Consider the following 24079-nt stretch of genomic DNA (forward strand, 5'->3'; position numbering starts at 1 on the left):
TTGTATGAGAAATGTTGTATGCGTAGTTTTACTTCTCTTAAAATGGATCTTGTCTATGGAGGAAGATGAGGCAGCTGGCTCCTTACATGCAGTTAGGTTCTAAATGGTTAGGTTAATTGGTGATGGAAAACAAATGCGTTTTATGGTTTGATGTCTGGCTGGGTTCAGATTCTCTCTTCCCTCTTTCTTTTCTTCTCTTGCCTCTCTTTTCTTATTTTACCGTCAACTACGACTTACTTTTTTCTCTTTTAATAAAGAGACAGAAGGAGGAATCATCGTCAACCACCATTCATTTGACCCCTTTTGCTTTTGCTTTTGCTTTAGCAATTGGGTCCAGTTGCCTTTGGTGAGACACTCAACAAATTAAGAAGAAAATTATATAAAATTCTGATTTGTGTCAATGATTTGGACATCATCAATGGAGAAACAACTGCAAAATTTAAGAGTAATTGTTGCAATTATTGAAACTAGAAGCTGATTGTGATGGTAAAGAGAGAGAGTTTAATATGTTTACTCATCAAAGCAAATTGAGTCGATGATTCTAACAATCAACGAAATACAAATTATACTATTTCCATTGTTGGAATTTAAGAGTAATTGCTGGAATCATTGTTGGCATTTGTAGACAAGGGAAACGAGTTGCAAGGTTGGGTTTTCAGGGAGTGGGGAGTGAGAAAGAGAGGGGATAAGTGAAGTTGGAGGAGGAAGAGCGAGGGTTGGTCAGAGGCAACGAAGGCGACATCGGAGGGAGCAAAGAGAGCGCCGACAGGGGCACTAGACTGGTCACTTTCGACGGTTCTAAGAATCGCCAACACCAGTTGGTCGATAACTTGCCGACCGATTTCTGCTTTTTCTATTTTCAAAATTTTTATTTATTTATATAATTTTTAAAATATTTTAATATTTAAAAGATAAGAAAAAATAAAAGTAAACTGAATTTATGATTCTATTATTCTGCAGTTAAAATTAATAGACAAATTATAACGGAGGGTGTGAAAATGTCATTATGAGACTTGGCGGGTGGGAAAAGGTTATTAGGTCAAACCGTGGGTGGGAAAAGTTGTTTACTCATGCTACTGATGCTAGTGAGCAAAACAAAGATGAAATGGCCCCATTCGTGGAAAAAATCTTCGTTTACACGTGCTACTAACGCTAGTGAACAAAACAAAGATGAAATGACAATACTAGGTATAGAGCTATCAATTATTTAATCTAAATGAAGATTTTTCCCACGAATGGGGTAGGCATCTAGCGTCCTTTTCCCCCAGGACAAACATATTTAATATTTGTATAACGTAGAAGAGTACTCTAGAATTTTAAAGCATCACGTCTCCTTCCTTTATAAACGCCTGCTTCCTCTGCTTTCAGCCTCATCCATCGTTAACCATTAACCTGTCGGTTTAATCACAAAAACCATGGCAGTCTTGAAGGTCCACGGTGCCGTTCTCTCAACAGCTTCAATGCGTGTTTTTGCATGCCTTTACGAGAAGGATCTTGATTTCCAGTTTGTTCCCGTAGACATGAAAGCTGGTCAACACAAATCGGAAACATTCCTTTCCCTCAATGTAAGTATAATATCAAGTAAAAGCTTTTATGCCTGCTTGGCTAGTTGTTCAATACATCAAACAGCACTGAAATTATGCTAATTAGTCAGCCATTTTGTTGACTTGTTTTATGATAAAAGAAAAAGTCCTTTTATGTGGGTTAATTCATGTCTTACCTACATCCATGTGAAATTTCTTCTTCAATCTAACGAAGTTTTGTGCGGTTGATGTTGCCAGCCATTTGGTCAAATCCCAGCAGTAGAAGTTGGAGACCAAAAGCTATTCGGTAAATATAATTAACAAATGACTTTCTTACTAATGTTTGTATGAATATGACTGGCGTTTACTCAATGTTTTCAAATTTTGTTCCGCAGAATCAAGGGCAATTACCCAATACATCGCTGAGGAGTATGCTGACAAGGGCACTCAGTTAACATGCCCAGGCAAGCCTTTGGCTCCGCTTTTTGTATGGAAGGAGGTTGAAGCACACCAATTCGATCCTGTAGCATCAAAATTGATCTGGGAACTAGTATATAAGCCAATGTATGGCACGACTACGGATCCAGCTGTGGTTGAAGAGAATGAAGCTAAGCTGGGCAAGGTGTTAGACATCTACGAGGCTCGATTGGCTCAGTCCAAGTACTTGGCCTGTGACTGCTTCACCTTAGCAGATATGCATCACCTCCCTAATTTACATTACTTGATGGGGACACCAGTCAAAAAACTGTTCGATTCACGCCCGCATGTTAGTGCATGGGCTGCAAATATCTCATCTAGACCAGCTTGGTCTAAGGTCGTTGCCATGCAGAAGCAATAGATATTTGGGCATTTAGCCACTTGACGGTCTCTTGTCTCTCATAATATAAAGGCAGTGTTTTCGGGAGTTTTTATTTTGTTTTGGTGTGTGTCTTGTGACTATTGAAGCGTTTGCGTACTGCTTGAAGCTTGTATTGTACCAATTGTCTAAGACAACTATAGTTGTCGTACACTTTGGGATAATCAGACTTTGTGGACTAAGTGACTTGTGAGAATAATTATAATAAAACAAAACAATATATGCCATCCGAATCTTGTATTTCCTGTAAACAGATGAATTACACTGATCTTTGTAGGTAAAACGAGGAGGAATATAACAAATTGCCTTGCCAAAGACAGATCTTACCGATTTTATTTCGCATTTGGTAAAGAGAAGTGAATTAAAGCAGAGTTCTAGTTTGTAAACACTGTCAACTTACTTCGTGTTGACAACACAACAACTATTTACCAAAATCTTGTTTTGACACTATTAATATGTATCATCTGTGATGCAGCTCAGGATGCTAATTGACAGTAGAACATCGAAACAGGCCTGTATGATTTCAAAATTAATACATCATTGCTTCCATACTTGCCGCGACTCTTCTTGTAAATGAACTAAAAATCTCTTGCCCAATATCTACCAATCCGGAATGGGGACAAGCACAACAACCAAGGTCACTTCACAGCATTATACCCTTATTGCTCCATTTCATTAGAACCACCCAAACTGCTTCCTCGCCTCTCTTACCAAGAGCTAGCCCTTTAATATCCGCATTCGGCGTAAGTTCAATCTTCTCTTTCATTCCTTGGAAAAGTCTTAATCCTTCTTCAATCCTCCGACATCTTCCATACATATCAACCAAAGCGGTACCCACAATTACATCCAAATCCCATCCTCTCCTCTTTTTAAAATCATGTATCCAAATACCCATTTCAATGGCACAGAAACTTGCACACGAATCCAAGGCAATCACATTGGGCTCCAGACCTGCGTCTGCGTATTGCATTTGTTCAGAAGTAATCAATGCATCATCATACTTTTGAACACTTCTATTGACTATAGGCTTATCAACACAATTCACGACACAAAATCTCTTTTAGTCATTCCTTCAAACACTTTTCGACACAGGTCCATCACCACATGATGCGCAGAAATTCAGTAACGAAATTTGGACAAAAATATCATTAACACAACCATATTTTACACGAGTATGCATAAGTCTGCCCTTTTCACAAGTTTGTTTTCCTTCTCCACTTTCATGGCACTGCTGCTACTACTTTTACTTCTACTATGCACCCAAATATTACCCAATACATCGCCTTGGAGTATGGTGACAAGGGCACCCAGTTAACATGCCCAGGCATTTCATATGGACGGAGGCGGAAGCACACCAGTTCGAGCCTGTGGCATCAAAACTGAACTGGTAACTAGTATTTAAGCCAATGCTTGGCATGACTATTGATCCAGCTGTGGTTGAAGAGAATGAAGCTAAGCTGGCGAAGGTGTTAGATATCTAGGAGGCTCGATTGGCCCAGTCCAAGTATTTGGCCTGTGATTGCTTCACCTTAGCGGATATGAATCACCTACCTCGTTAACATTACTTGATGGGGACACCAGTCGAAAAGCTGTTTGACTTACGCCCTCATGAGTCATGTTAGTGCTTGGGTTGCAAATATCTTATCTAGACCAGCTTGGTCTAAGGTTGTTGCCATGCTGAAGAAATAGATATTTAGGCATTTAGCCCCTGCATATCACTGGACCACCACAATAGATATTTTGTGTACTGCTTGAAGTTTTTGTTGAATCTACTGTGTAAGACAACTATAATTGTCTTCCGTTTTGAGATAATAAGCCTATGTGGAGATTCAAACTTTGGCACAAGTGACTTGTGAGATTATTTATAATAAAACATCATAACAAGAACAGAAGTTTGTCTTTCCTGTTAATAGCCTGAATTATACTTATATTTGTATGCTAAAAGAGAGCAAGATCTCCCAGGAGGGATCTAATAGATTGCCTGCTCAAAGACAGTTCTTACCTATCGTATGTCCCACTGGATAACAGATAAGTAAAAGCAGAGTTAAACTTTTCGAACATCATCAACTTACTTTGAGTGATACTACAACTATCTATCAAAATCTTGCTTTGACACTTTAAAATAGTTATTAACTGTGATGTAACTTAGGATGTTATTTAATGGTTGAAACGTAGAAATGGATTGTAGGATTCACAAGCAAATCCATTGCGTCCATACATGCTGCAACTCCTTGTTAGGTATTAATGCTTGATATGAGTTAATAAGATCAGTCTCTCAATGCAGTCTGTGATGAGTAGATTAGGGACCTCAGCTTCGAAAAAATACTGCCAATTAAGTTGTTACCTTGACTTAAGTACAAAACAATACAAACAACTCTTCTCAATCGATTTCTATCTACATGCAAATGCAAATGGAATTTATCATGCAAAATTCCAATAGTCTAAAGTTAATAAACATTTCCTGCAGTCCAGATTCTACCACAAAAACAGGTCCTCCTTCGTTCCCCTCTTTTTCTTTAGGAAGCAAGACAAAGTGATTTGACATTTATTTCTCAGATTTCACAATCATGCCCTGAAATTCAGATTATATAACTACAAAAATTGCACATTCTTTACCGGAGGGAATGTGATTAGTTCCCACTTAATTTTGGGTCAAAATGCACAAATAACTTATCAGTATCAAAAGATTTCAAATCATTATCTGTAAATGAGTACCTTTTGCAGTGATGATGCTGATAATTGATCAAAGGTTGAAATAGGTTTCTTCAATTCAAAATACAAATGGACATGCTTCAATGCTTCCTATAGGCAGTAACAAAGAACAAAATTGACCAATCAGCTGGATGCTGGGAAAGCAGAAACAGAACATAACCCCTTTATAGTAACTGTAGGTGTCCGCTTAATTAGCCAATTAAATGTAAACAAACTCCTCTACTGAAAGAAAACCTATTACTTTGTCTCTGAATGGAAATGAAATGAGACTTATTGTTCCGATAGTTCATAAACAATTTCCTGGGGTCCTGTCTCTAGAAAACTAGACCCTAGGTCCTTCTTCAGTCCCCTGACTTTCATCAACTCCCGGACCTTTTCAGCATCACTCCATCTTCCCATCTGTGCATACAGATTAGATAACACAACATAATAAGCACCATTATCTGGCTCCAATTCCAAAAGCTTCTTAGTGACAAACTCACTCAATTCCAAACTCCCCTGATCTCTGCATCCAGCAAGCAACGATCCCCACATAGACTTAGTAGGCTCAAAAGGCATTTCTGTTATAAACTTGAAAGCATCTTTAAGAAAACCAGCTCGTGCAAATAGGTCAATCATGCACGCATAATGTTTCACACCTGGTGGAAATCCATACTTCCCATCAATCAATGAACTAAAAATCTCTCGCCCAATATCTACCAAACCTGAGTGGCTACAAGCACAAAGCACGCTAACCAAGGTGACATCATCGACCTTATACCCTTCTTGCTCCATTCGATTGAACCACCAAACTGCCTCCTCTCCGCTCTTAACAAGAGCTAGCCCCTTAATAACCGCATTCCACGTAATTTCATTCTTCTCTTTCATGCCTTGGAAAACTTTTAACCCTTCTTCAATCCTCCCACAGCTTGCATACATATCAACCAACGCAGTCCCCAAATTTACATTTAATTCCCACCGTCTCCTCTTCATAAAATCATGTATCCAAATACCCATTTCAATGGCACTGAATTTTGCACACGCAGCCAAGGCATTCACCATCGTAGCACAACTAGGCTCCACACCTGCGTATTGCATTTGCTCAAAAGCAATCAATGCGTCACCATACTTTTTAACAATTCTATAGCCCGTAATCAATGAAGTCCACGACACAACATCTCTTTGAGTCATTTCTTCAAACACTTTCCGACACAAGTCTATATCACCACACGATGCATAGACATTCAGTAACGAATTTTGGACATAAATATCATTAACATGACCCAATTCTACAACGTGGGTATGCATCATCTGCCCTTTTCTAAACTCCTTAAAGTCAGACAAAGACTTGAGCACAAAAGGAAAGGTGTGGTTATTAGGCAAAATTGAGTTTTTGAGCATGTGGGTGTATATTGAATAAGGGATGTAAGGGGTTTGGGAGTGACAAAATGCTCTAATGAGAGAGTTGCAAATGAAAACATGGGGTTTATAGAGTCGGCGGAAGACATGGTGGGCTGTGTTTAAGAGGTTTAGAGATTGGCAAGCAGTTATAAAGTAGGAGGCAATTGTTGAGTTATAGTGATAGTTTTGGAGCATCATTTGAGCTTGAATTTGGTAAATGTGATTAGGGGAAGTGCAATTGGTTAAGAAATAGATAATCCTGCTAGGTATGATGTTAAGCTGCGGCATCACTATCATAGGTACGTTGCAGATCCTTCAAATTTCAGTACTTTGAACTGTCAAGACATCTGCTTGAAGAGTGAAGATGTTCTAAACCCCTGCCAATTAGAGGTGCAAAGATGCTCTAAATCCAAAACAATAAAAAGGTGTTCTAAACTCCTGCCAATCAGAAGTGCGGAGATGTTCTAAACCCGCTGCCAAGGAAAGAGTGGAAGATTTCCGAGACCTGTCCCAAAAAAAAAAAGCGTAAAATTAAAAATAGTAAAAGTTGCGCATCCGGGGAATCGAACCCCGGTCAGTACCGTGGGAGGGTACTATGATACCACTACACCAGATGCGCTTTTTGTGTTAAAATTTTCTAATTTATTATAATTAAATAAGGCTACTGGAAACCATAAAAGAAGGCGAAGGTAACAGCAAAGGCGGAGGCAACAAGAGGGGGAAAATGAGACTATTAGGACTGACAGGCGGAATTGCATCGGGGAAGAGTACGGTCTCCAACCTCTTCAAGGCCAATGACATACCCGTTGTTGACGCCGACCTCGTCGCTCGTGTAATTTCTATTCCTTTTCATTCTCATTCTTACTTTGCACACACGCTGAACCTCATTAACTTTCTACCCTATGCTTTATTTTTGTGTGTTTAATTATCTTACTCAGGATTTTAAGAATTTATATTACAGTTTTAGTTCTCGATTTTTATATTGTTGAACTACTGTAATTTCAATTACAAAAAACTTATACAAAATTTACAAAGAAAAATCGGGAAATTTGTGAAGATTGAATGATCTTGATTTGTATTGCAGGATGTATTAAAGAAAGGCACCGGTGGTTGGAAAAAGGTTGTTGCAAGTTTTGGAGAGGAGATTTTATTAGCTAATGGAGAAGTGGATAGGCCAAAACTAGGGCAAATTGTATTCTCTGATCCTGGCAAGCGCCAACTTCTTAACCGGTATCGTTTTATTTGTTTGTTTGTGTCCAAAACAAAGTTTTAAAGGCTGCTCATTGATTCTGAATTGATGTCGTGCATACATGGTAATATGACCGTGAGTCCGTGATCATAGTCTTTTGTGTCATAACTATTCTTTTTTCTAAAGGATTAATTGTTTTGATTGTAATTATGTGGGGAATTCATTGCCATTTAATTTTTTTATATTAATTGAATTCTTATATCAATGTTTGGCTTCAAATTGCAATTGTCTAATTTGTAGTTCTCCTTGGTGTTGAATGGTGTAATGTCTATTAGGATTTGTTTCAGCTGGGATTGCTTCAGTTAATTAAATTCATAATCATGTGAGGGATTATTGAGAACTTCTGTGGCAATATTAAGCAAAAAGTGAAATTTTCTACTGATCATGGAGCCATACATTTGAATTTCTGGTCTTTTTATTTGGCCTTGTCTTAGTGAGATAAAGGAATTTTATTGCATAAAAAATACTACGTTTACAAACTCTTCTCATAAATATTCTCTTACAACTTGACGTAATACCATGCGATTGGTTAGCTCGCAAATGGGCAGGTGGGATCAGTAATGAGACTAAACAAAAAAGAAAAAAAAAAAAAGGATTGTGGGAGAAAGTTTGTGAGAAGATGTTGTGAATATAATATTACTCTTATTGTATTCCTGAAAGATGTTATATGATATTATTTATCTGTTTTTGGTGGGTTTTCTTGATAATGCACTGTCAGGGGGTTCCATCAATTATTTGTTACAGAATTCCAAATTTTCATCAGTTTTCATCGTTTTGTAGGATATTGGCTCCTTATATCTCCTCTGGCATCTTTTTTGAGATTCTGAAGCTGTGGATAAAGGGATTCAAGGTTATCGTTCTTGATATACCTTTGTTATTTGAGGCCAAAATGGATAAGTGGACGAAGCCCATTATTGTTGTATGGGTTGATCCTGAAACACAACTTCGACGGCTTGTGGGAAGAGACGGGACAAGTGAGGAGGATGCCAGAAATAGGATAAATGCTCAGATGCCATTGGACATAAAAAGGAGCAAGGCAGATATTGTGATTGATAATAATGGATCACTGGATGATTTGAGTGAACAGTTCCGGAAAGTATTATTCCAGGTCACAAGACCCTTGACATGGACTGAATTCTGGCTTTCGAGGCAGGGAGCTTTTTCAGCTCTCGCTTCTGTTATTGTAGGTGTTCTTATATGCAGAAAGACTTTTAGCAACTTATGATTATCTCAAACTTATAAAACTCAAGATTTTTCATTGTAATTTAATCTAAAACTATTTGCGGTTCATTCCAGCAGGTTTTATCAATTAGTAACTCTTGGCATTGGATCCTAAGTTCTTAAATGAACTTTTTTTAAAATAAATAAATGCGATACTGCTGAATCATTTCTTTGTAAGTGGGTAGATGTTAATGAGGTTCATGTGGGAATTTGAAAGATTAAAATGTTGTATCTGATCTGACCAAGAAAATCTTTTGAGGATTGAAATATTTTGTTGTGGTAAGTCAATTACCGAAGTTAGCAACTGAAAACATTTGATGCAACACTTGGCCGGAGCATTAATAGGAAAGAGTACTACTCCACACTGACCTGAGACTAATTTTATCGAAATACTCTAGTTTTTATTGGTTTTTACATAAGAGAATCATCCACAGGTAGCCATTTTCGTTACCGCTGTACCCTCAGCAGCTGGTTCAGTTGGTCGAATCCAAGTTGGATTTTATTTAAAACCAGTTGATTTTAAAAAAATTCCTTTTGTTGGAAAGTAAAAGGATTGTTGTTCCAGTTCTAAGTGATCCAAGCGATTTCAAAGTCATTACAGAATGTGGGATGAGACTTTTATTAATTTCTTTTTACAATTTGGTTGACTGTTCTATATACTTTTAACGATATGAAAAGAAAATAAAGCAATAAAGATTGGTAGTGGCAAGTGTTGTCACTTCTCAATTAACTTGTAAAAGCCATTGGTTTATTCAAAGCTAGATAGAATGGTTAGTGGTAATATTTTTGTTTTCTTCTCTTTTGCTTGATAATGTTGATTGCCATCTTTTTCGAATTCTGCTTTTGCCTTATGGAGGCTTACCACTGGATAGCATTACCAGATAACTACTAGTACGTAGTTGCTGCTTCATTTAATAAACTGTTTTTTCTATATCAGCCCGGAGTTGGCAAGCACTTGGTGGCTATAATATTATATTATACCAATGCGCTTATTTTACTTCAGCATTTGGTTATGTTTTGCCCTGAAAGAGAACTTTTATTCAATTATATAAGTTGATCTGATGTTGAAAGTGATAAAGGAGTAAGTCTATACAGAAGTTTATCACAATTCTGTTTTGAGTTTTGACTTTGATCCACCTTTCATTAAGTAAACAGAAAGTATGATGCGAATTTATGATTTGCATCTGCTACTCAGGCCTCAAGGTAACAATTTAATTTGGGTAGATGTGGTGTAACTTATATGGAGTCATCAGCCATAAACTCAGAAGGCCAGAAACTGAAACAGGCACCGTCAGACATAAATTTAGCCCCCAAGAGGCAATCTGAACATGTCTGGTGCTGTTGGTGGAGTTCAACAACCTCATTGTAAAATTGGGTGGCGTTCATTATTCAGGCTAAAGTCAGTTACTACTCGACTTCTCTCGAGAATAGAATACTGATACCATAACTATACAGTAATGAATAATATTCTGCAAGGAAAATACCACAGATAATGGTCAGTTTATTTTCCACGCAACAATAATTTCACAAATGAATTGGATTGTTGGATTACTATAACTTTCTGACGAATTAGGTGGAATGATATTAAAATGACCACAATTGGATTGCTGCTTTAATTCAAGAGTAAACGACATTTTCCCACCCAAGGTTTGGCGAATCTTCAAGTTCCCACCCCTATTTCATAAATTACAGATTCTCATCCTTAAATTAGTGTCGTTACTTATTTCTTTAAATAACCCCTACATCTCAAATTTCTCTCAAATAACCCCCAGAGGATCCCGGCCAAGCCAAGAATCCGGCTTGATTCCGGCACCATTGGACTTCCCCGACATCACCATTAGCATCCCCTTATCCTCCTCACCAAAACCCCTAACTTTTCCACCTGATTGCACTTCGGTGAGGTGCCGGAATTTGACTAGAAAGGGACGAAAAAATGCAAAACCTAAGGGAGAGGCGATGGCGACCAGTGGGTAGTTGCAGTTGGAAATGTTGGGGGGTTTGGTGGGGGGAAGTCGATGATGCTATTGATGGTCTTAGGGGTGGTTTTCGATGTCGGGACTTGCCGGAATTTGGATGAAATGATGATTGACACTAAAAGCGACGGCTAGTGATTGAGAGGTTCAATCAGGCAGGGAGGTGAGGGGCTTTAATGTGAGGGTTGAGGAGATTGTAATGGTAGTGTCAAGAGGGGTCGATTGTGCTGGAAATATGTCGAAATTGCTTGAAATTGTTGGTGGGGTGAATTAGAGAAGTGAAGGGTTATTTTAAAATTTTTTGGTGGGATGAATTTGAGAAGTGAAGGGTTATTTTAAATTTTTTATCTTTGAAATGATCATCTTACCACGTTTAGATTAAACAATTATCTATTAATTTAAGGGTGAGAATCTATAATATATGAAACTAGGAGTGAGAACTGTAGATTCGCCAAACCTTGGGTGGGAAAATGTCGTTTACTCTTACTTCTATGATGGTGAGGAATTTGAACGCGCTAGTCCTCTACTCGTATTTTTATTTTTTTTGGGTTTTTTTATAATAATTATTAGCCAAGATTTAAGAGTCCGGAGTCCCTTTAAAAGACACGAAATTGCCTTGGCCTTTTCAGACTCATTGAATTTTGACGAACGCTTGGATTCCCTGCCCCAGTTGTCTGTAATTACTGAAAGTAGGAGAAGCCCATCAATGGGAGGGTTTACTCTTTAGGGCAACTGGGCAACTGACACAACAGCGTTGGCTCAGGCTGAGAACATTAATGCAAAAGAGTAATGTAACTTGCAAGTTTATATAACATTGGCAGCAGATTATAATTAACCTTCATTGAACCGAGTTAGTAGAGACTGACTATGATGCAGGAATATAAAAGCCCTCCGATTTTCTAACCACCCAATTAGTAATAAGAGACTTGAATTCAAAAGCTCATGAAACATTTTTTTTGTTTTTTTATCATCAAACTATCCTCTTATGATTAATTTATAATTGTCATGTTAATTATTTTTCTTGTTTGACTATTTAATGATTTTTTTTGTTTTTAATGTAATTTGATTTGGGCTTGGAATAACTATATAAAACTATTTAGGAATAATAAATAAAATCTAACCACAAGGGTTCATGCTCTCGCTTCCATTACTTCTTGGATTCAAATTTGGTGGCTACCTAGCTCAGTTGATGCTCTAATGTACTATTGATAATTTAAAGAATGTGACGTCTTACTCTCACCCAGTTCAATTTGATAATTTAAAGAAAAATGTCTCTTACCATACGGATCCCACCATGAAAATGGTTTTTTAACTTCATTTTATTTACTTTCTTTTCTGCCTAATACATATTTAATTGTATTAATCATTTCCTTAATGGATGGGACGTTCTAATTTATTCTCCAATAAACTTTAAATTCAATTGTACTCCATTTCATTCTTTAATTAACTTGAGTATAAATAACAAGTTGGATTTTGATCTTCTGTTTATTTAATCTTTTAAAAATTAGTTAAATATAATAAAAAGAGATCCCATCGGGATGACGTGGCATGCGCACCAAATCCTTTCTCGTTCTTTTTATTAAACTATTACTCCCTTGCTTCATTTTCCTTTTAAGACTTTAACCTTTGCTCAAAAACTCAAAGCTTTCCATTTCCTTCCTCTCCACTTTCAAGCCATTAAGCTCTCTCTCTCTCTCTCTTTGCGACATGGCTACAAAACCAGCTGAAGAAACTTCACAGCCACTGAAATACCAGGTGAGTTGTATCTTCTTAGTAATATTCAATTGTACAAAAACAGTTCATGGCTTTCTCTCTTTAACTCAAATCTCTATTGTGTTTTACAGACATGGGTCTTGAAAGTTTTTATCCACTGCGAAGGCTGCAAGAAGAAAGTTAACAAAGTTCTTAAAGGCATTGATGGTATAAGATATTTCTTCTACTCTCGTCTTTATTAGTGTTCATATATTTCTTTAAGTCATTATTAAATTTCTAGTATGAGTTCATTACATAAATCACTTTCTTATCTTTCAGGTGTCTATACCACCCTCGTAGATTCACAGCAACATAAGGTTACAGTGGCTGGCAACGTTGACGCAGAGACTCTTATTAAGAAGCTCTTGAGATCAGGAAAACACGCCGAGCTCTGGCCACAAATGCCTGAAACGAAGAAGGAGAAAAAACCCGAAAAGCCCAAGAAGAATGACAAACAAAAGGAAGCTAAAGATGGTCAGGAAATTCATGGGGATGATGATGATAAACAGGATACACCTGAAAAGCCTGAAAACGCCATTTCCGGTGACAACCCACAGGAAAGTGCTGACATAAACGGTGGTGAAAGCAAGGAGGAAACTGCTGCTGGTGGAGGTGGTGGCAAGAAAAAGAAGAAGAAGAAAGGACAAACGGGTAATGGCGGCAGTGAAAATGTTGGCGATGCAACTGCAGCTGCAGGCCCAGACCCAGCTGGTTCTCCTATGGATACTCTCGAACCGATTCCATCTATGGCCAAGAAGAATCTGGGTCCCCCAAAAATCGACCCTCCAAATCACCAAGGATATCCCCATCCACCACCTATGTATTATCCTCCTCCAACTCCAATGTATGGAGTAAGTTACAATACATCGTATCCTACTGCTAATACATCGTACTATGCCCCTGCCATGCATGCTTATTCATACTCCCAACCACCCAGATACATGCCCTTTCCACCGTCTGATCCAATCCATAAGTTCTATGGTGATCATCACGATGATGATAACGAAGCTTTATGCTCTATTATGTGACCCAACATTGAGCGATATGCAACAAGGGGTTATACATATATATTGGTTAATAAACTAGCATAAATCATAAATGTATTGGGGATGGAGAGAGAGAGGTTTAATTTTGTAAGATGCAATATATCTAGCAGGTCTTGTAACTAGGGAGAAATAAAAAGGTTTGTTATGGGATTTGGAGGGTTTTTAGTTTTGGTTTGTCTTTATTTAGCTTGTTTAATTAGTTGATAATTAATTGGAGTTTGGTTAATTAATTAAGCGGGTCAAGCCTGTTCTTGTATGTTATTATGTTGTAAGGTTTTGGTCGTTTGTTGTAGTTGTAGGTCCTGAAAAAATCTCACTTTTCATCTCTCTTATGTGTAAAGTAAAGCTATATTCATTTGTTTATTGTTCAACTTTCTCTCTTATCAAGTATGCAAGTATATTCAGAAAAGATGGGTCTGAGGGAAGAAGTATGGTAGCTATATAAAATTAGGTAGAACAAAATATAATTGTTTACAGACTCAGATGCATAAATGATCAGTCTGGGCAATTGTTGCCAATTATTATGTTGCCATCTTCCTTGGGGAATGCTTAAAGTCATCTTTTTACAAAGCAATCTCTTTCTTTGGTTAAAACATCATCGATCTCTGTACGTGGATCGGTGTCTTTTTGCTTTCAATTCGAGGAAATTAGTAGGGCTCCCACTTTCAATAGAAAGCTAGTTTGGTGCGCTTGATTTCACTTTTTTTCTTTCACTTTTTTTTAAGTCTTCAACACACTTAGCCAATTGATGGGATGGGGCCAGTAAATGAGAACTTCTATATATCCCCAGTTGTTTCCTGTTTTAAATTAAGTTCACAGATTTTGGTGAGCAGTAGTAGTAGTGATTCTTTTGCAGAAACCAGGAGACGGTTGTCTGTGATAAAAGTGAGTTAAATCCAAAAATGCTCTCAGGATCTGATACATAACCAGATATCGTAAACATATAAATAAAATAAAAGATAAAAATTAAGATGCAGAAGCTTAAATGCCCTGGAAACAGATATTTTTCATCCCATTCACAACTTTTATAAACTTTAGAATATTCAGAGTGGATTATACCTGCTTTGATATTATGTCTTGAAAAAAGAAGGAACGCATATACTTATCCTTTTACATATATTATATTCTTCAATCTTCATCACGTACCAGACCAGAAACTTCACAATATCCTCAACTTACGCCAACTTGTTAGTTTATCGTAAAAACATCATATTCTAGAAAACTCTATGGTTTTGATTCTGGGACTGGTCAAAGAGAATATATATATCATAATTATACAACAAAATTGATAAAAACATTTGAACCATATATTAATATAAGTTGCCTTACTTTATTCCAATTGATTATTACAATGAAACATTGTAAAGTTAAACCTTTCATCTTTAGATGCAAACAGGGTAGTTATTGAGTTTTGGGGGTCCCCTTGCAATCTAGAAAACATAAACATTTTGTCTCTTCTGCCCAGTATCATATCAATAACCCTTTGTAATTGTAAGCATATTATTACTGATTCCATGACCTAGAAATTAATTGCTTTACCTTTAAATTATCTTTTTTTTTTTTATCGAGTTGAACTCACAATTCAATACCTCTTTTCCTTGAAAAAATTTACCAGTTTTAGTGTAATAACGAAGAGCATCAATTATTGAAAGAAAACCAAAAGAAATTAGAGTGAAAATTGAGATCGAGGACAAAAAAATGGGTCCAATGGGGAGGAACAAGATGTACAAATGGAGATATTGTGAGATTTGTGATGTGAGAGTAAGATGCACCAGGACAGCAAATGTGAACTATTCATGATGAAGGAAAAGATTGAAAAAGGGAATCTTGTAAGCTCAAAAGCGTATGAATTTCATGTATGTTCAGCCTGTGACCGACCAAACCACTCCTTTTTTTTTTTTTTGTTATTATACATCGTCCTTCTCTTCTCATCTAATTCAACAAGCTATTGAAATCTAACAACTAAGATATTTAGAACTTAAAAGGATATAGTCTCCAAAAACTAGGGTGCTGAGATGGAATAAAAGAAAAACTGTCAAGTAAATATGTAAACGGGAATCCTAAGAAGTTGGCGCATCAATAAATTTTTGTTTCCTTCATTAACTTCTTAAGTTCAAATAATCTTGAGATCAATTATCAAATTTGTAATTTATCTTGAAATATTAAGCTTGTATGGTGTTTAATGGATTCTAAGATTAGTCGAGGTACGCGCAAGTTGGTCCAAACACACTCATTATTAACCAAAAAAAAAAAAAAAAAGGAGAAGAACTTTTTCCCACCCAAGGTTTAATTGAATGACACTTTCCCACCCATCAAGTTTCAAAACGACACTTTCCCACCCATGTTAAAATCTGTCCGTTAAGTTTAACTGAAGGAGGACATAATAGTAATTTCAAAAAACTATTAAAGGCAATTATGTCATTTTATGTAAACTAAAAAAATAAAATAAAAAATAATTCAATCCCATTTACTTTCTTCCCCACCCTATCCCATCGCCCCAAAATCCTCCACCTCTGCCAATCATCCACCTTCATCTTCCTTCATCACCTGACCTTCATCCTCACTATCACCCACCAAAAGGCCTACCACTCCAACTCATGCCACTCTCAAGAAAGCTTTTGACATGGTTGCTCCTGATTTCCACCAAATCTTGAAAAAACTAAACCCCGATTTGGTCATTTATGATTTTCTCTAGCCATGGGCGCATGCAATAGCTTTGTCACTCAATATTCTTGCCGTTCATTTTCGTGTCACTTTTATTGTAATGCTTGCATTTTTAGATCACGTTGGTAAAAATCCAGGTGTTGAATTTTTGAAACCGAAATTATCCCATTTGCTTGAATCGATTTCAAATGGAGTGAAAGATCAAGACAAGGTTGAAGAATGCTTAGAATCTGGTCGGATACTTTTCAGAAGGTGAGAAGATTCCAGCCATTTTTTTTTAGTTTTTTTAATTTTTAAATTTTTTTTTAATTTGGATGATGTTGTTTTGTGTTGATTTGGATAAGGGTGATGATGTTGTGTGTGGATTTGTGTGAGATGTTAGCGGTGAGAAGGCAGTTGCGATCGGTCAGAACCGCAACTGGAATCAGAGGTGGAGAAGAAAGAAAAGAATATAAGAGAAGGGTATTTTCGATTTTACATTGTTTTTACCGTGTCAGAGAGCAGATTTTCTTAACAAAGCATAACGGTGGGTGGAAAAGTGTCATTTTGAAACTTGATGGATGGAAAAAGTGTCATTTTGAAACTTAATAGGTGGAAAAGTGTCGTTTTACCAAACCTTGGGTGGGAAAAGGTCGCTCTCCCAAAAAAAAATTGTAAATGGGTCTCACAAGTCACAATTGAAACAAAATTGCATTTACTGAAAAGAATTAGTGCCTTTTCTTTTAGAAATTTTTTTTGTATTAAAACAAAAAAAAAAAAAAAAAACAGTGTCTTCACTGTAATAATTAAAAAAGTTGGTGGAAAATAAAGATTTATAGTGCAACCACATATAATTCATCCGACAAAAGATTGTACATCAATATATTTTTATAATGTCACCAACACCAAAACTTGAAGTCTGGTTAGTCGTAGATAAGGTTGAGGAGGTGTTGGATTACACCCCCATTGCTATCACCTAGTTTAGTTACTTCCCAACCAAACCCATCTCTTTCAAGGTAACATTTTTTTTTTTTGTTTTTTTCTCAATGCCAAAAAATTTCATGTCACATTACCGATTACCAGTTACATATTCTGGAATAACATGAATATCAGCCAGGCCCTTTCACACCTCTTTATTATTTTCTCTGTGATATACATATATATATAATTGAAAAGTAAAAGAAGTAATTATATCTATAATTGAGGTTATTGTAACACCAATTTTTTTTGTTGATCCAATGCAATTTAATGGATTAGAGAAAGAACTCTAAGGAGATTATTTTTCATCTACTTCTGAATCAATGGAATTATGTAAAATCAATGACTAAAATATGTTTCATATAAAGTATTTATAATTAATTTTGTTTTTATTACCATAATTTGACCCTATGTATAATTAAAGAGGAAGTGTTGAGTTGTTCAGGCGGTGTTGCTTGAGTTGGGGCCAATGATTTTTCAAGAGCTGGGTCGCTCCTTGTCGAGGCCCAATCCTAAACTTATCCAGGGGGGCCTTAGTAACGGGTATTGTTGGAGTGAGGTTTTGATTTTCTTTATTGCGCTTTTAAACGAGTAGGATATACAGATCTGAAAGCCGATCGATTTTTAACCCACAAAATTCTGAAGCATCATCTCTTGTTCCTGATGAGCGAAAAATTTGAATCAAGATATACTTCCTGTATGTACCGTGATATCCTGCCTTCTAATTGAGAATATGAATATATATATATATATATATATATTCATTGGCTTGCACGGTAGAGTATTGTTATGCCTAAAAAATAAAGCCTGATGTTATCCTATAGTAGTAAGTACGAATCAGAGTTCAGGAAGGCTTTGCGTTGTCTAAGAGCTATCATGTTGCTCCAAGACAGAAAGAATATGACTGTTACCAACTTAGCAGATTCAGGTTTTGTCTATGAGTGACTGAGGACCGCACAACTGTCTAAACCCCAGATAATTTGAGAATATTTCTTAAGTTATCAGTCAGTGAGAGACAAGGAAGCACTTGCACGACACCTATCCACTTGCAGATTTGTAATCATTACCTTGAATTATTCTATTGTAAATAAATGACTTCTCCTCTCATTTTCGGGATTCTGATATTGAACCCTCATTCTGATTGTAATATTTATTTTCAGAGTAAAGATAACTTACGAGAAAGAAACTGATTTGATATTCTCTCTAAATATTCAGTTATTGTACCTCTGTTCGTTGTTCGTTATACGTGACCTCTTGTAATCTCTCGTATATAAAGGAAACAGTAAACGTAGGATTCGTTTTAAGCATTTGAACTATTTTAAAAATCATATCTCTCATTTATTATTCAAGTCTTTGTATCTAATTATAATCATTCACATGTAATTTTTAAGAAAGTCTTAACACTTTGTATGTACCAATCGTTGGTGTCTAAATCATGCATCAACAAGTATATATTTCTTCCGATTCTAACAATATAGTCGAGTTAAACGAAAAAGAAACCTTACTGAAGAGTCTTGAGTCTTGACTCGAGAAGAGGGACATTGATATGGCAACCGTTCAAGCTCGGTAGAGTTAATTACACGTTTCTGTGATGGCCTTGTCCTCATTTTCCAGGTGCCCTGGCCAGATCGACTATCAGCCACAAACACAATTAGGATGTGAAGTTAGCATCTTATTTCAACTTCATACAGATTCTAAACTTTACTAGTTTCATTGTTCTTTGATTCCTTGTAAACAACATGGCAACTTCTCACATGCGGCATCTGGAATCTGAGCCTTTTAAAAAGAAATTCGAACTTAAAGGGGCATCTTATTAAATTCGAAGCATAATAGCAAGATTAGCACACGTTCCATAGGATTTCGAATAATTAAAGTGGTTCATGTTGCAGTTTCAGATTCTTATCAAAATTTCTTATTGACAGACTAATTTCTAATTGCATATCATATCGTCCATAACTAGCCAGGACAAAATTAAATGAAAAAAGTAAACCAATAAATGAAAAGATATAAAGTTGGGACACCATTCAACTAAAAATTATCAATCTCATCTGTCATCCACAACTTTAAAGAATCTCACCCATTCCGATGAGACAACTTGGGCCTACCACCGAATAGAATTTTGGCAGGTTATTCTGACTCCTTGGTGTTGTTTCTGTATATATATCCACTCAACTCTCCACTCATAGTTCTAATATCTTAGCCAAATTACTAAACATCCTTATCTTTTGACAGGCAAGGATGAAACACCAACACGTCTCCGGTGATCATCATCAGGATTCAAAGAGAACGATCGGAGAAAAGCTTAGGGAGGCTCTGAAAGCGGCCAGGGTTGCTGTGGCTGGAGATGGGATTGAAGGAGGGCATAACCCTTCATTTACAAGAAGAAACGAGAGACGAAAGCCCAGCTATCGTGCAGAAGATCCCATCAGAACTATGATGTTCTTGGGATCATGGAGTCACACATAATCTGTGATTGTGAACATTGAAATGAATTACTCACCATCAAGTTGCATAAACAACTTTTGGATCTTGGAATCAATGTCTAATGGTTCATGAAAACTTTGGCTGATGAGGGTTTATTAAATATATTTGTTCAAATATTATATGTATGTATTATCGGCCAACATATTAAACCTGTAAAATAAGCGTGTTACCTAGTTTGGCTAGTGTAATAATCAAAGAAAACCTTTCCATGGAAATATACAGGTCATCCTCAACTTTTCCTGTGTTGCGTATAAATGGAATTTACTTTACATTGTGTGTCCATTTATGCTAGCTATATTAAAAATATCTGTAGTCCTATTAATGAGACTGATTTTTAGCAATTTTGCAAGTATGCTTGAAAGATAAAGATTTATTTTCAGATATTTCGAAGTATCATCTCAACCTTTCAATTGACAATCAAGTGAGTACAAAGAAGAATATGAAAAGTAATTTTTTGTTTTCTTTTACCAGTAGTAAACTTAGAAAATCACCTGTTATCGATAAACGATTCGTAGGAGATAGCTATACCTTAGAACAGCAACACAAAGAATATAAATAAAGATGTATAAATAAGAATAAAATCTTGATAATAAAATATATTTTTAATTGGATTGATAAGGAATCGTTTTTTGATGTATATATAGAAATCCTATAACAGCTTACCATATCAGCTTATCTCGTAGTTTGATTGGTTATTGATTTGTCGTAATCCAAAATGCAGGGAAGATTTCTCTCATTATTCTCCCACGTTATGTATGAACCCAACATAGTTGTTCAACAATTCCCAGTAAGGACATGTTGAGACAAAAAGGCCAGGGCGTGTTTAAATCTGCACCAGCTGTTAAATTCATCGAATAGCATGATCCAGGACCGAATCAGTGCCAAATCAATCCGGGAAGCCAGGTGTACATCGTTTGCGATTAAGTTACGGGTCTATACTCTTAGGCTGCAGTTGGTATTTGAACCACCTAATCTTTCTGATGACAGCAAAGCTGTCGCTCAGACGATCCCATCCGAAATTGCTAGTTATGCAGGAGAAATTACTTTTAACATTTTAATTAGAGTTTGCTTTACCAGGGGCCTGTGGGCTTTCCTATGAACAGGTCCAGGCCAGGTTGCGTAGTCTTTGAAGGCTTTGCAATGGGCTGTAGGCCTCAGGCTTAATTCGTTTGTTGGGCTCATATCATGTTTCCATAAAAGCCCATTTATGAAGGATACTAATTTTTTTTGCTGTTTATAGGGTTCAACTACGGTTAAGATAAGTAATATAAGCGAGCTTAATTTTATATTTTTATCTAATCCCTGATATTTTAGAAGCATCTTTTCTTTAAGTAAATCTCCACAAGTCCAACCATGATAATTTGAATAAATAATTAACTTTAGTAACTAATATTGGGTAAATCCCACTTGAAGGGCAGCATATCAGTTACAACTACTCTAACCGAAAACACTCACTTGAAAAGAACATCAATCTAATACAAGGAAAATTAGAATCATATTCATTTCTCTCTAGTCATCTTCGTATTATAATCTCACATTGTATTGTTGGCTTTACTTAATGTCTTAATCCAGGAAGTGTGACTTAAATAAGAGTGACATGGAAAGATATATGTCAAAGATTAGTTGTGAATTTGCTACTTTTATCACCAACTTATATTAAACTACTAATTGGTAACGCAAAGTGGGTAGACCCCCGCTTTACAAGAGCTCTAATGACCCTAATTACGCTAATCCATTCATGACATTTTCCTGCTATAATTCATGGAACCATATTTTATATGAAAACTTAATCTAGATTTCATACCAAGTTTAAAAACAGTATACACTCTTTAATTAAGTTTCGTCGTTGAAAAATCGTGTCGCTGTACATCGTCATACTTTTTTTCACAGATATGGATTATTTTCGGTTGATTTGTACAGCAAATATCAAGTTAGTTTATACTTGATAATTAGTTAAATAAATAATAGTTCATAATATAATATGGTAATGATTCGTATTGTAATATCTTTTAAGTTGAGGATAGAAATTTATCTACTTGTATGATTATGAGATTATCAAAATGTTATGGAGCTTAATTAAACTAACCAGACAGTAACCATGCCTGAAAGTATGTACATACTGTTTATTATCCAGCACAAATACTTTAAGCAAATCATATACTAAATTTATCAACTTATAATATATAGATTGATCACGTGATATTCCTGCAATTTCATTGACTCTCTTCTCTAACCCACAGGACTTGTGTCTATAAAAGCAACTTATGGCTCCCTCAAGCGTGCACTTATAAATCTGAATCAGTAGCTGATCGTTTGGTTAGATATGAATTTAAAGGAAATAATGGCTACTTCATATTTTCTGTCTGCGTTACTTCTGAGTATGAATATGGGTATGGTCATGGTCAGTGGTGATCCTTATTGTGGTCCAATTGAAGCTGATGATAAGGATCTTGTTCATGTGGCTCTCAACTTGGAATTCTTAGAAGCTGAATTTTTCCTGATTGCTGCACTTGGCAATGGTCTTGACTCTATAGCTCCAGAGCTGGCAGAGGGCGGTCCTCCTCCTATTGGCGCCAGAAAGGCCGACCTTGACGACCTTACCAATCGAATCATAGAGGAATTCGGTTACCAGGAAGTTGGTCATCTCAGGTCGTGTTTTCACTTTCCTCCTTTTCAAACAGTTTTTTGTCATGAATAATATAGGATATTGGGTAATCATTTATAATAATTAATTAATTTAGCAACAAACAAATGCTATTGCAATATTAATTTTAATTAATTTTGAACTAGCTTCTTGTTAATAACTGATGTCAGGGGCATTTCAGATCAATTATAACAACCATTGGTGGATTCCCAAGGCCTCTGTTGGATCTCAGCCCTCAAAATTTTGCCAACCTATTTGACCAAGCAGTTGGTTTCAAATTGGATCCTCCATTCAACCCATATGTGAATACAATCAACTATCTCTTAGCATCCTACGCTATTCCTTATGTAGGACTTGTAGGTTATGTTGGCGCTATACCGCAACTTCTCAGCTACACTTCTCGAAGAGTAAGAAGTAGAAACCTCTATCTCTGTGTTACTTCTGTATATTTTGATTATTTCACTCAAGAACCTCGTATATAACATACATTTTCACCTTTTACACATTTATATAGTTAGTTGCGGGGCTTTTGGGAGTGGAATCTGGACAAGATGCAATATTGCGAGCGTTACTATATGAGAAAGCTGATGAAAGGGTGTTACCTTACGACATCACAGTGGCTGAGTTCACTAACTATATCTCCGACCTTAGGAATCGGCTGGCCATGTGTGGTATCAGAGATGAAGGACTAATAGTGCCACTAAAACTTGGTGCCGAGAACAAGACAGAAAGTAACATCTTATCGGCAGATGTTTATTCTCTATCGTATGCGCGAAATCCGCAAGAGATTTTAAGGATAGTATATGGAAGTGGTAGTGAATACAAAGCGGGTGGATTTTTTCCTGACGGTGGCAATGGGAGGATTGCAAAAGAGTTTCTTGCCAAAGCTTAATTATGATGAGCTTTTACATGGCAACACTTCTGGGCTGTGATTCGGAAGCTTACAATAAAATTGAAGCTGATGCCTATCAGCGTGTGACCAGTTCTCGGCTATGAGCGAGGACTGAGAAGCCAGCCAAATATAAGTCGAATAATTAAGCTTATAGTACTTGCCAACACTTGTTTATCAATTATGACTATAACTTGAATCATTAATTATTAGCATCTCGCATTGATCTTAGTAAAACTATATACTATCAATTCACAATATTAAATCGTATTTTACTATCTCACCTCACAATAATGACATTTTAAATTCTAAAGTAGAATTCAAGTCTAGTCATCGGTTGTTAATTGGTTATTTGTTTGGAGATCGCGCAACAAAAAACATACATTCAAGATGAATAACATAAGAATATAATTATTGTTACAAATAAAGAAGAGAAAAAGTAGTGTTTCTACTTAAACAAGTAAAAGAGGACAGGCTTTTAATAAAAACTAAAGGACAAAAGTAAATAGGAGAAAGTAATTGTCTGTGTATTTATTCAACAAAAAGAACTGCCTTTATATAGGCTTATACATAACGAATAAAAGCAAGAAAATAGGCACTACACAATATGCCAAAACTAACACCTACACACTAAGTAAATGAAAAAAAAAAAGCTAACTTGCTGAACACAACAAGTTCCCAAAAGACTAGGACAACAACTAGCAAACAAACTCTTTTTCAACAATCCCT

General features: G+C 36.2%; 6 protein-coding genes and 1 non-coding gene across 7 annotated transcripts; 4 read left to right on the forward strand and 3 right to left on the reverse strand.

The window, feature by feature from the left end:
• The first annotated feature begins 1333 nt into the window (after positions 1-1333).
• On the forward strand, positions 1334-2381 carry LOC116141291 (glutathione S-transferase-like). The gene is made up of 3 exons (XM_031426808.1): positions 1334-1565; positions 1782-1830; positions 1919-2381. The coding sequence occupies exons 1-3, from the start codon at positions 1416-1418 to the stop codon at positions 2359-2361; spliced, it is 642 nt and encodes a 213-aa protein (XP_031282668.1). The 5' UTR covers positions 1334-1415; the 3' UTR covers positions 2362-2381.
• Positions 2382-3022: 641 nt separating this feature from the next.
• LOC116141267 (pentatricopeptide repeat-containing protein At4g38010-like) lies at positions 3023-3349 on the reverse strand. The gene has a single exon (XM_031426791.1). It carries the CDS (start codon positions 3347-3349, stop codon positions 3023-3025), a length of 327 nt encoding a protein of 108 aa, XP_031282651.1.
• A 1504-nt stretch (positions 3350-4853) lies between these two features.
• Positions 4854-6990, reverse strand: LOC116141299 (pentatricopeptide repeat-containing protein At4g21065-like). Its single transcript, XM_031426818.1, has one exon. It carries the CDS (start codon positions 6766-6768, stop codon positions 5362-5364), a length of 1407 nt encoding a protein of 468 aa, XP_031282678.1. The 5' UTR covers positions 6769-6990; the 3' UTR covers positions 4854-5361.
• Positions 6991-7019: 29 nt separating this feature from the next.
• On the reverse strand, positions 7020-7090 carry TRNAG-CCC. Its single transcript has one exon. It is a non-coding gene; the product is annotated as a tRNA-Gly (tRNA).
• Positions 7091-7178: 88 nt separating this feature from the next.
• Positions 7179-9056, forward strand: LOC116141305 (dephospho-CoA kinase-like). The gene is made up of 3 exons (XM_031426825.1): positions 7179-7303; positions 7556-7701; positions 8501-9056. The coding sequence occupies exons 1-3, from the start codon at positions 7196-7198 to the stop codon at positions 8943-8945; spliced, it is 699 nt and encodes a 232-aa protein (XP_031282685.1). The 5' UTR covers positions 7179-7195; the 3' UTR covers positions 8946-9056.
• Positions 9057-12543: 3487 nt separating this feature from the next.
• On the forward strand, positions 12544-14075 carry LOC116141302 (heavy metal-associated isoprenylated plant protein 36-like). The gene is made up of 3 exons (XM_031426822.1): positions 12544-12669; positions 12759-12834; positions 12946-14075. The coding sequence occupies exons 1-3, from the start codon at positions 12622-12624 to the stop codon at positions 13692-13694; spliced, it is 873 nt and encodes a 290-aa protein (XP_031282682.1). The 5' UTR covers positions 12544-12621; the 3' UTR covers positions 13695-14075.
• An 8041-nt stretch (positions 14076-22116) lies between these two features.
• LOC116141316 (desiccation-related protein PCC13-62-like) lies at positions 22117-23529 on the forward strand. The gene is made up of 3 exons (XM_031426837.1): positions 22117-22466; positions 22643-22868; positions 22976-23529. The coding sequence occupies exons 1-3, from the start codon at positions 22141-22143 to the stop codon at positions 23351-23353; spliced, it is 930 nt and encodes a 309-aa protein (XP_031282697.1). The 5' UTR covers positions 22117-22140; the 3' UTR covers positions 23354-23529.
• The last annotated feature ends 550 nt before the right edge of the window (positions 23530-24079 follow it).

This window comes from Pistacia vera, unplaced genomic scaffold (assembly GCF_008641045.1).
Source record: "Pistacia vera cultivar Batoury unplaced genomic scaffold, PisVer_v2 Contig397, whole genome shotgun sequence".
NCBI lineage: Eukaryota > Viridiplantae > Streptophyta > Magnoliopsida > Sapindales > Anacardiaceae > Pistacia > Pistacia vera.